At 39.9% G+C, this 13,136-nt stretch overlaps 1 protein-coding gene across 2 annotated transcripts in view; it reads right to left on the bottom strand.

Moving 5' to 3' along the window:
- The window catches only part of crocc2 (ciliary rootlet coiled-coil, rootletin family member 2), a 70,457-nt gene that overhangs the window by 31,310 nt on the left and 26,011 nt on the right, over positions 1-13,136 (bottom strand). For both annotated transcript variants that reach the window (XM_056246305.1, XM_056246306.1), the window contains 4 exons: positions 6,274-6,441; positions 5,978-6,061; positions 5,685-5,791; positions 195-339 (listed from right to left, as the gene is read on the bottom strand). In XM_056246305.1, coding sequence (XP_056102280.1) covers positions 195-339; positions 5,685-5,791; positions 5,978-6,061; positions 6,274-6,441 — 504 coding nt within the window. The remainder of the gene's footprint in view (positions 1-194; positions 340-5,684; positions 5,792-5,977; positions 6,062-6,273; positions 6,442-13,136) is intronic.

The raw sequence follows: 13,136 nt of genomic DNA, 5'->3' as shown, positions 1-13,136 counted from the left end.
ACAATGATTTAAAACAAAGACAGTGTCCAGACTGACAAAACAGGCACCAGGGTGGAATTCCAGAAGTTCCAGAGTTGAGTTTCATTGGGTTGGATTAAGGAAAGATTTTCCTTAAACTGTGGATTTGGATAAAAAAACATACACTACAGATCTCTCTTTCCTTCCTTCTGTCTCTTTTTCCTCCTCCTTCTCACCTCAAGTTCCCTCCTGAGTCGTGTGTCCCTCTGCTCTGCCTCCTCTTGTGCCTTCTGCAGGCTCTCTGTCAGGGCCTGGTTGGCTTCATTGGCTTGTTCAAGTTGTTCCCGAAGCAGTGCGTTGACCTGGCTCAAACCAGAACACCTGTGAAATATATGGATCAACTTCAGAGCACTGTATACGAGCACCTCCACCTTTTAAGCCACGAGCCAAATGTTCTTTCTAAACTTCACACATGATCTCACCCCCCTCCATCGCACGGCCTCTATCAGCTTCTATGTTTACAGGCTCATAAAGACCCACGTCACATTGTGCGTTGCCAGCCACGCTTAGAGGGGAATGTGCGTGACAGTTTTATAAAGTCCATGTCAGCTCCAGCCTAATTGCCACCAGATTTGCTTGTCAAATAGTTTACAGGGTTATTTACATCATTCGTGGCAGAATCCACCCAGTTACATACAAAGATTGACGCCAGGGTGGTGTGAGGCGGCGAACAAAACGATTATCAAAGGGGTGAGGAACAGAGAAAGACACAATAAAAAAGCTATGAGAATGTGTTTAATCATTTTCAATAAGTAGATTTGTTTTATGATTCTCTGTTTTGGCCTAATTCTGCAGCTCATGCCCCTCTGAGAAAACTTAACGCCAAGGCAGACAGCTTAGCATTAATTCACAATGTAACATTTCTGCCCTGCTTAATCTCAGTTTATTGTGGCATGCAATGCAATTCTCATGAGCCATGGCATAGTTGACTTTTCTGACATAGAAAATTAAATAAATTGTGTTACAAGACTGCAGAGCCACAGATGATCGGATGAACTGCACTTTGCAGTGCGCTCTCTGACAGAGGCACTAAGTTTTAAAAAATGGATGAGAGCTTGGCAAGCATACGCCCAAGAGTTTGCCATAACTGTTTCAATTAGGGGTGAGTGGCACAGTAAATCATGTTCTTTTAAAGGCTGGCGTCTGGGACAGTAGGTTGGCCAGCTCTTTTTATGAAGTGCAGTAAAAACCGTTTGGCTGAGATGCTGAACAAGGTTGCGATAATTAAGTCTGACAAACTGGATACTTTTGTTTTTGACACCCCCTTCTATTCATTTCCAGCATGGGCTTGTGTGGACTGAAGTAGGCAACTAGGATATTTTATTTTAATTAACTCTATTGCCTTCCTGATAAATGTTGCTCATGTTTTGTTTCTCAGTAAAAGAATGGTAAAAGATCAGTACCCTGCTGGAGAATTCAGCTTAAAGAAGTATCACTTTCAAATGAAAATTACCCCATGATTTACTCACCCTCAAGCCATCCAAGTGTATATGACTTTCTTCTTTCAGACAAATGCAATCAGAGTTATATTAAAAAATATCCTGGCTCTTCCAAGTTTTATAATAGCAGTGGATTGCAACCAACAGATTGAAGCTCAAAAACGTCCATCCATCCATCATAAACCAACTTCACGCGGCTCCGGGGGGTTAATAAAGGCCTTCTGAAGCAAAGCGATGAGTTTGTTTAAGAAAAATATGATATTTACGCTACGCCATGACACACTACACCACTTCTGACGTCACAAGTTTCGTAAGTTGCACATTAGGGGCAAGTAGACTGCGTATGGCCGTTTGGACAGAAGCTAGAATTTTACTTTGTAACGAGTTAAATATGAATATTTTTCTTACAGAAACTCATCGTTTTGCTTCAGAAGGCCTTTATTAACCCCCCGGAGCCAGGTGAAGTTTGTTTATGATGAATGGATGCATGTTTTTGAGCTTCAATCTGTTGGTTGCAATCCACTGCCATTATAAAACTTGAAAGAGCCAGGATATTTTTTTATATAACTCCGATTGTATTGTAGAAGAGAGTCATATACACCTAAGATGGCTTGAGGGTGAGTAAATCATGGGCTAATTTTCATTTTAAAGTGAACTAATCCTTTAAAGGGTTAGTTCACCCAAAAATGAAAATTCTGTCAGTAATTACTCACCCTCATGTTGTTCCAACCCCGTAAGACTTTCGTTCATCTTCGGAACACAGATTAAGATATTTTTGATTAAATCTGAGAGCTGGATCACTCCTCCATAGGCTTCTTAAGGGATTGAAACTGGCCGGCCAAAAAAGTTATGAAAGACATTGTTGAAATAGACCGAGTGACTACAGTGGCTCAATCTTAAGTTTATCAAGCGACGAGAATACTTTTTGTGCACAAAAAACAAACAAAAATAACGACTTTATTCAACTACTCATTTCCTTCCCTGTGGGCCTTGAGATTTCACGTAGTGGAACTGCACAAAGCTTCTAGGTTGTACGTCACACGCATCACACACATGACCAGCGTCGGCCAATAGTGAGTCTACGTGTGATGTGCAACACAGAAGCTTTGCGTAGTTCCACTATGTGAAATCTCAAGGCCCACAGGGAAGGAAATGAGTAGTTGAATAAAGTTGTTATTTTTATTTGTTTGGTAACGCTTCCTTTTACAGTACAGTACTTACGTTTACTTACAGTGTACTTACCTAGAAAGTACTGGTTAATATAAGGTAAGTACATGGGTTAGGGATAGGTTTAGGGGTAGGTTCAGGGTTAGTACCTAGTTATTACCCAGTAATTGTAATTATTATAATAAGTACATAGTAAGTACATGGGTAACAGGACTGTAAAAGGAAGCGTTACCGTTTGTTTTTTGTGCACAAAAAGTATTCTCGTCGCTTGATAAACTTAAGATTGAGCCACTGTAGTCACTCTGACTATTTTAACGATGTCTTTCATAACTTTTAGGCCGGCCAGTTTCGATCCCTTAAAGGGTTAGTTCGCCCATTTAAGACATGAAGTTGTATGCAATCCTTACCAGCACTATAGTGCATACACACTGACCCACTCTGTTGTCACCTCCCTGGTCAGAGTTCTGGCCACTGGAAGTTTTTCAATAAAGTACTCCCGGTTATTTTCCGGGGCCTCAAAACTGTGCGTTTTTACGTGAAAAAATGATTTGCGTTTCAAAGCTTGATTAATTTACCACACAAAAACACGCCGGTCAAAATTCATACCTCAGTTTTAATCGGCACTATTTTCTATCCATTTCTATCAATCCGCGCTGCTGTCAACGTCAACAGTGCGCACGTTCCGATCAGCTGTTCCATAGTGTTTACACAAATGATTGACAACGACGTAAAAAGTATTAAATTAACAATGGTGCGAACTTGTAAATTCCCAAGCTGTGACCACAAGTATGTGCCGGGATCAAAGTTCAGATTCCATAGTTTTCCTGTTTCGAATATAACTATGAGACAGCTTTGGCTGGTTGCCATCGGCTACTCTGCGGGAGCTAAAATATCCAGAATAAAGGATTCCGTGTGTGTAGTTCCAAAGTCCTTTTAGGCAAGTCATGCCACTCGGCCGCCATCTTGGCAACGCCTCCGGGCAGCTATTTCGGACTAACAAGACCAGGCTCCTATCTAAATGAATGGGCAGAGACCCAGAACTGCACTTTCACTGGTCACCGGGACATAAAAACTGCATGTATACAAACACTAATAAAATATGATAAAAATCGCTGAAAAAGTGTGATGACTTTGCCCCAAAATAAGGTTTAAAACGCCTTTTTCCCCACAGGTTATACTTTTACTGCGCATGCGCAAGGGTTCTCTCGCTCTCTGTCGTGCGCGCGCTACTGCTCGCTCGCTCTAGATTCCGGGAGATTTGAACTAATTTGCGGTCATCAGGGAGCCGCTATCAATCTGCGGGAGACTCCTGGAACTTCCGGGAGACTTGGGATGTCTGATATTTACACAACTAACACATCAAATCTGCCGCCTTTTCAAACAGTAACATATTTTCCGCTGTCGCAAACCTCAACTGTGCGCATGCGTCGGTGGAACCAGACGATAGGCTTAAATGTTTTCCGGCTTGACTGTTAAAAGCAGACGATTGGCTTTCCAGCGGGAGGGGCGGGGCATGTGCATACAACCGCCATCTTTGGCGTTACGGGTTTTCCCTATATAGTTGTATTAAGGATTGGGGAAGTGGCATGTCTCTATATAAATAGTCTCTGGTAGTTCTCACTTCAGCGAAGACGATTACATCCCCAACCAAGGAGGAAAAGGAAAATTAAAGAGTTTTGCTGTACCAGTACCACGGGTAAGCTCTATTTACTAACTTTATGATCCCATGTCTAAACTGTACGGTAAACAAGCTGATGTTTAGACTCCATTATAAAACACGTGAAAAGATGTCTAATATAAAAACAGTATATAGGGATATTGGTACAATTTGCTGAGAAAACTATTTGATTGAACACACACACAATTGAGGTTTTGTGTTGCAATCAATAACATTGTCGTTGTGCTAAAATTACTTTCATCATCTGATCCGTCTGACATTGTGCTAAAATTGGTTTCATCATCAGAAGTTTCGCAGTCAGACATGTTGTCAGCGAGTCGCGCTATCAACAGCTGATCGGAACGTGCGCATCAAGCTTTGAAATGCAAATCATTTTTTCACGTAAAAACGCACAGTTTTGTGGCCCCGGAAAATAACCGGGAGTACTTTATTGAAAAACTTCCAGCGGCCAGAACTCTGACCAGGGAGGTGACAACAGAGTGGGTCAACATAGTGTGACAACATAGTGCTGGTAAGGATTGCATACAACTTCATGTCTTAAATGGGCGAACTAACCCTTTAAGAAGCCTAGGAGTGATCCAGCTCTCAGATTGAATCAAAAATATCTTAATTTGTGTTCCGAAGATGAACGAAAGTCTTTAAGTGGTTGTACTTCAGTTGTGGAACATGGTTTTTCATGGTTTAAGGTTTAAGTTGGTCCAGATTAGTCATTAGCTGGTCCAAGCTCATAACTAACAAACCTAAGCTGGACATTAGCTGGTCCAAGCTGGTTCCAATTGGTTACTACCTGGTCATTAGCTGGTCTAAGTTTTTCATTAGCTGTCCAAGCTGGTCATCAGCAAGTTCCTGAAGTTCAATAGCTGGTGAAAGCTGGACATTATCTGTTCCAATCTGGTCATTAGCTAGACCAAGCTGTTCATTAATTGTCCAAGCTGGTCATTGGCTATTTCCTGCTGTTCATTAGCTGGCCTAAGCTGGTCAACAGCTGATGTGACATCAAACATTCAGACCATCTTGGATCAGCTACAAGATGGTTATACTAGCTCGGTGGTCAGGCTGGTTTTTGGAATATAAGTGGCTTGCGCCAGCTAAAGATCAGCAGGAAACCAGGTACTATTCCCCACAACATAACTGCCATCTTAAGCTGGATTTTTTTAACAGAGTAAAAGGGAAAAAATAACAAAAAGAAAACAGAAAAACTCTTTACAAGGTTTCTCATTCTCATTTTCCAAAATATACAATTCTCCATTGGTTCCAAACATAAATTCTTACCACACTTTTTGGATGACCCACTCATTCTCCTTCCTTTTACCTTGATCTGCCTGCAGACTTGTTTCTCTGCACCTCTCACTGTCAGAAGCACATATCACTTTTGTTCTCACCGTTTCTGCTCATCCTCCAGCAGTGCAAGTTTACTTTGGACATCCAGACTGTGTTCCTGATCAAAGCGCTGGAGACGGTGTGCTGAGGAGTCTAGGTGTGACTGGAGCTAAATACATGGACAGAGGCAGGTTTATACCTAACACACCAAAATACAGTGCAACACCTGTCAATAACAAAGCTCACAAGAGCAGATAGATTTCTTGAAATAAAAAGGTCCAAATAAAATTTCTGTTTGAAAGAGTAAAGTGTTCTTCTATCAGTAAACCCGGTCAAGTTCTCCAGTGAAACGTACCGAGAGCCTCAGCTTCTCTGACTCTGAGGTTTTCTCCAGCACCTGCTGCTCTAGATTTCCACATCGCTTCTTATACTGGAGCAACTGCAGACATAGACACATATTTTCACTTTTCACTCTGCAACTTAAGATGGACCACATTCTCAATTGTATCAAATCATCATGGTTTCTCTATCGAATAAATATCCCACAAGTACATTCCCCAGAATTACAACAACAAAAAAACCTTTCCCTAAAAGAATCCTTCCCATCTTTGACAAAATTGAAGTTGAATGAGACCACATCTAACAGTGAACCTTGGCCTGTAGTTTCTGCACCAGCTGAGCCTGTCTGCGTTGGCTCTCCTGAAAGGCCTGGAGCTTCAGCCTATAAGATCGTCCTTCCTCTTTTAGCCAGCCCTGCTCTGCGCCATACACACTCTGCTGGTCTGAATCTCCTGACTGCTGCAACAGCATCTGCTCCAGCTGCAAAGACATATGCACACACACATTACACTATATGATCACCTTTTAGTCTCTTTATGGCTGTTCACCATTTGTATTGGTATGATTTAGTGACATTCACAGTGAACAATGGATTCAAGTGAAAAGACTAAGTATCTTTTTCTTCAAACATTCAAATATTACTTTCTCTTATTTTATGCGAAGGCAACTTTAGATGTATAATTTTAGATTTAAGCTAGAAACAAGAAAAATAATTATTGTATGAAAAAAAAAAATCTAATTCAAGACATACGTGAACCCGGGACTAGTTGTCACAGAGGTAAATCACAAAATTCATATATCCACACTGGCTTACATGGTTTTTGTTAGCCAAAACAGTTTTCATATTTTTGTATTTTACTGTACCCTTTGAATTTTTGCTCTTTCATAAATTGTTTTAAGTTTCATAGTTGTTTTACATTTTGCAGGAAAGTTTAATGGCAGGATTCAATGTGACAACATGCCCCGCGATAGCTCAGTGTGTGTTTCTTTTATCCTGAGAAAGAAAAAAAATCAAGATTTAAATTGTGTGCCTATACAGAAATTGACTTCTGAAAGATATTCAATGCAATAATAAGTGACAACATGCCTTTTGCTTTACTGGGGGGGAAAAGGGGAACAAAAAGATTTTTGCAGTGATGTGTGTGTTGTATGCTGATTTCTGGTTTACTTATAGGTAGGTTTGCGCAAATAAACACCGGGAAGCGTGATCCTCCTGTGTATAAAAAGGAGAAGGTTTTCTGTCACAATGGCAATGTGTTTCTCCCTTGATTCCCATCCTCCTACAGGGTATTCAATCTCAATGTCCCATTACCCCTCCAACCCCTCCCATCTTCATTTAACCCCCAAGTGCATATCATGGTGCCAGACACCCAGTCCCTACTAACAAAAAACACATGTTTCCTCTCAACACAACAACATGCTGCTTCAGCTGATTCAAACAAAGCAAGAAAAACAGAGTGAGGGGTAGAGAGAGTAAAAGGTAGATGGAGAGTCAACTTCATCCTTTCTGTAAAGAAGTAAGAAACAGAAATACACACAACTACAGGTCATACTGAAATCACAGGCAAACATTAATCTACTGCTAAGCTGAACAGCAGCCTCTACAAGATGCAGGGACAATGGTCCCCCTGTTCCCAACTGGAGCCAAGGGCTTCGCAAACCTTAATAAAACATTTTCAAAAAGTCATTCGGAGAGCTTTAATTCCATATACTACAAAGAAGGGCAAACCAGCACCCGGCTCTGGGCGGTTTTGGGGTTCAGGGCTCATAAGGGAACAGGGACTTATTATACGGCCTGTTGTTAAGGTGACAGCTTTTGAAAGCGAACAGAAAATGAAAAACATGGGTGGAGGACGAGTCAGAAGAGAGAGGGGGGACGTTGGGTGCAGCAGCAGCTGTGTTTAAAGGCTCCTTTGGAAACAGCTGCACTACTCTATTGATTATGTATCTTTGCAACTATTTTGGCACAATTAGAGGCAATTTGTTGCTACAACACAAAAAGCGTTTGATGCAAAGTCATGAAATAAATGGCACTTACACACAAGCATATTGTTCAGCCTTAAAAGCTTATGGGGGACAGTGGTGCAGCACAGCACACATCTAGTGTGCAGGTACCTCAGTCTGATCCATAAAATAAAGTTGCTTCCAAAAAAAAAAAAGAGTCGGTGGTGAGGTATAAAGCCACACTGTGAGATATAAAGTCAAGTGAAACAAAGTTTCAATTGCAATAGTGTCACACTGTGCAATTACGAGAAACAAAGTCACTTTGTAAAACAAAGTCACAATTGCAAGATAACACAATGTAGTCACAATGTCAAAAGTAAAAGTCAGATTGTGAGAAAAAGTTGCAAGAAACAAATATATATGATATATGTGATATATTTACATTGTGAAACAAAGTCCAATTATGAGGAACAAAGTTGCAATTGTGAGATGTACAGTAAATCCACATTGTGAGACACCATTACAGTTACAGACACAGTCACAACTGTGAGACATAAACTCACGTTTACGAGATCTAGTGATATTGTGTAATATAAAAGTCAAATCTAAGACAAAGCCACAAATGTCACAATTCCGAGATTTAAAGTTACCTGAGATGTAAAGTTGCAATTATGAGAATTAAAGACACAATTGTGAGATATAAAGTTGCAATTGCCGGTTTATTCAGGCAGAAAACAGGCTTCCATACGATTAAGATACTCAAGAATAATGCAAAATCATTATGGTTGTTTCAGCTCAGAAGTTTTGGAAAGTCAGGATCCTAGATAGATTTTTCAAATTAACACGGTTATAACATTGATTCATTTAGTGTATTTGGTATCCCGATGAACAGGCCAAATGGACTCTTCTACACGTTATACAGCATCTCAAACTTTAGGAGAATGGAAAGTAAACCTGCCTCTTATTACTGTCCAAAACCAACTTCTCCAATCCAAATCTTAACAGCACCCATCACATGTTAAAATATTATCACAGATATGCTACTGAAGGAAACTTTACCAGCAGCATCAAAGAGACAGGAGGTTTTTGAAGCAGGGCTGATGGATGATGCAATGACATGTGTCGATATTGGATCTTTTTGCTAGCGGCACTAAACAAGCCCAGCATTATGATGGTATTAAATTCTAGAGCTGGTCCCTCTCTCTGGTTGCAGCCAATCTGCCGCCGCAGGCTTGGCTTTGGTCCATGGGTAGAATGCTGTCACACGTGTCTAGAGGCCACTCAGCCTTTGTGGTGTATGTATAAGTGATGAATTTTCAAACATGGGTGTTAGCCACATGCTTTTGTTCAGATTAAAGCTTTATACAATGTACTTACAGCAAAGGTAATTTTAAAATTCTTCAACACTGCTTCAGTGTTATTTTAAAACTCTGTAGTGTGGACACATATGAACACTGAGCAAAATCCTCAGTGTTAAATTAACACTGCTCAATGTTCATATGTGTCCACACTACAGAGTGTTCCAATAACACTGAAGCAGTCTTGAAGTTAATTAGATAATTAGGTGATTAAATAGGTGATGATTGACCTTTATTAAAGACAGCTAATGATAACAAACAGAATCACTGAAGGAAAGAGAAACAAGAACAAAAAAAATGTAAGAGACCACAAACATGATGAAAAAAAAAACTTAAAAAAGTTTTGTTCCTATATAGTGTGTTGAGTGCCGCGATGTGACCAAGACAGCACACTAAGCACTTACAGATTCCATTCACAAACAATCAGAGTCCCGACTGTGAACATGGGAAATCTCGCAAAATCTCTCATGGTCAAATGTGACTTTAGAGTAAGCAAACATGGCGGACGACGGGCAAAAATAATTGGCGATAGTAGTGTTTGGGCTGCTTTTTACCGAAAATTTGCAGAAAAAAGCAGTAGCACCTCAATGCAGTACATGAGATCCACGGGGAGGAGTCGGATCAAGATCCAAGGGGTGGAGATGGGTAGGATTAGGGGTGGGTTTAGGGATTAGGGGGCGGAGATGGGTAGGTTTAGGTATATGTAAGGTGGGAGGAGTTGGATCTGGATCCGACTCCTCTCCGTGGATTTCATGTTCTGCAGTGAGGACCATCTCGAAAAAAGTAGTGGAGATTGTTCCGTCAGCTTGCTTTCTGATTGGGTATCATTTCGTTCCACGTGACAATCTACAGAGTGCACGCGCGTTTGTCCTCGGGTTCCCCCACACAACAGGACTTGAGATCGGTGCGGCCTGACGTTCTCTTAACACACCTCACATCACATTACAGGAAATTCAGATAAGATTTAAGTCACGATATAGTCAATGATAATAATGTAATTGTTGTTTTACCGCTGTGCGAGCTGACTTTATCAAGTATGTCCCTCACTTTGCAAAAACCAAAAAACAACAGTTGGAATGCCCCCAAAATTCAAGAGTTTTTGTCTTTCATATTTGCATCACAGGAAAAATTGAAGCAATAGGCCTATCAAATGAACAAGATCGTTTTTCATGAAGTTTGAGATTGTTTTTCATGAGTTCTTGTCTTTCATATTTGCATCACATGCAAATAGTTAAGCAATAACACACAAACAAGAATATTAATTCAATTCAATTCAATTCAAATTTATTTGTATAGCGCTTTTCACAATACATATTGTTTCAAAGCAGCTTTACAGAAAGTGCATTTCAGAAATGTACATAGAAAAATACAGTTAATCATCATGTATTAATTTAGGGCATAACATATCGCCGGCGTTAACACGATTGCAGATGTGATATCGATTTTCCACAACAGTTCGATAAACAAGAAGATAATATTTCATGTTACAACACACAGCAGTGTTTAGTGAATGAATCCACATTCTTGAAAGCGTTTTCGAGTCAGTGACCCATGCATAAAGACAAGTGTGTAATTTCTGCATCACTAATGGCGCCAAACAAATTAGCAAAAATAATGACTGTTTCCAAATAGTTTTGTAAAAGACTCCTACCGACCTCTTTTGCCCTCCTCACCATTGTTTTAAAACTCATGCCATTGGTTGACAATGTCAGATCACTCAAACAAAGATACATGTTTTTGAAAGTCAGTCTATCTATCCCCTGACCACACAGTGAACCTGTACTTCTGACAGTCCTCGGCAAAACATGCATTCATCCATCCATTCAACGGCCTCTAATAGAGAAGGGCCCCCATCCCAAATGCTAGTCTTTCACCTAATGACATTTTACAATAATGATCAACATATTGCAAAAGACCGGATCCATGGTTTGTATTGCCACATGGTTTCCACTGTTTTTTAATGTATCTATTCCCCAGATCTTTTTTTTACGAAGAGAGAGAGAGGCCCCGCGCTGCCCTCTCACTAAAATGTGTTTTGCATTAGCATTTTTTATATTACTTAATATTTATGATTTGTGCCACTCCTTGTATTGTCTCGTTTGATAAATATTTCACAATACATCAAGGAACGGCAGCACTTTGATTCATCTGCCAACGAGAGAACATTTTCAAGGCCACTGAAAGCTCTTTGCACAAGGGCCAAGAATATTCAGCTTCTCCCTCCATGTGGTCATAAGAGTGGATTGATCCTCTAATATGAGAGAAAACATATTTAGAATCATGTTCATTTTCCGTCAAGCTTCCTGGGGTTGCAACTTTGCACAGAACATTCACTTAAATGGACTCTGTCAGCCACTCTTAATGAATATGAAAACATTCAAATTTTCTAATTTGGGGTAGGAGGATTGTTGCCACAATTTTTATAAACCGGTGCATCAATTCGTAATTCACAAGCATGGTGCTAAGCAAATCTTTTTGTTAGTCCAGGTTGTCGGTTTACAAGATGTTGCTGAAGAATAATGAGTCTAATTAGCCTTAAATCAATTAGAGGTTAAAGCTTTTACAAGCTCTGAAAGTTATCTGACATTTTATTTGAAAATGAAAATTCTATTAACAGCTTCATGTCATTCCAAACCTGAATGACCTACTTTCTTCTGCAAAACATAAAATAAGAGACTTCGTTGTACAACAGCTTTCCAAGAGATTTGGAATGACATAACGGTATAAGTAAGGCTACAGGGTTTCCAGCTGTGTACCGTAATCTTACATTTTCAATACCGTAATCTAAATTACAACTTTTCTGTAATTTAACGGTAAAATACTGGCAGCAGGGTTTCCAGCTTTGTACCGCAATCCTGCAATTTCATTACTGTTTTCTAAGTTACGTATTCTTCATTCACTTTAGTAATGTATCTGTTCACATTTTTGTTTTAAATGTGGTCAATATCAGATTCCAATGTGAACAGATCATGGTTCTGGACTGACCCGCATGCGCAAAAGACCGATAAAAAAATATAGACTTCACGCAGCACGCTGTCATACGGAAGTGAACAGGGAGGATTAAGCGATTAGATCTGCCGAAGCCAGCGAATTTATGTGCAGGAAATATAAAAAACAATGACAAGGATACGAAAAAAGAGAGCAGAGTTTTAAAACATTTATGATATGAGCCCTCATGTTTTGCTTGTATATAGGGCTGTCACAATACTTGAGTTCTGACACATCCCTCTCCTTCCACTGACTACCTTTCGCAACTGTATAACTTCTTGATAACTTAGGGTATGTAAAATCTTTGAAGTGACTCCATGAGCGCAGAATTGTGACAAATGTAGATGTAGAGTGACGTAAAAGTTGCATTAATTCCAATATGACTGTTCAGACTGAGGTTGCATTGCAAAACATCTGACCTGTATCGAATTTAGTACCACATATGGAAGTGGCAAAAAGCGGAATTGAAAAGATCCGATTCCATGTGGTTTGTGCTGTTCACACTGTCATGAGAAAAACAGATCTGAATCACATGTGAGCAAAAAAATCGGATTTTGGCCACATTTACCTGCAGTCTGAACGTAGGCTAAATGATGACAGAAATGTTATTTTTGGGTAAACTATCCCTTTAAATGTAGCCTATCCCTTTAAATTTGGGTGAACTATCCCTATCATTTACTCACCCTCATGTCGTTCTGTATGACTTTCTTCTGTGGAACACACATTACTGTATGTGCTCCACCGAAGAAAGAAACTCCAAGAGATTTGGAACGACATGATGGTGAGTAAACGATGACAGAATTTTTTTTAAAATTTTAAGGGTGCACTCTTGCCAGATCTCTAGAAAATTAAGTGACCCCTGGTTTTTGTGTTTTGTGAAAGACC

This window comes from Rhinichthys klamathensis, unplaced genomic scaffold, assembly GCF_029890125.1.
Source record: "Rhinichthys klamathensis goyatoka isolate OS25496 unplaced genomic scaffold, OSU_Roscu_1.1 h1tg000036l_1, whole genome shotgun sequence".
NCBI lineage: Eukaryota > Metazoa > Chordata > Actinopteri > Cypriniformes > Leuciscidae > Rhinichthys > Rhinichthys klamathensis.
The sequence above is the reverse complement of the archived record's forward strand: the minus strand, read 5'-3'. Positions and strand labels throughout refer to the sequence as shown.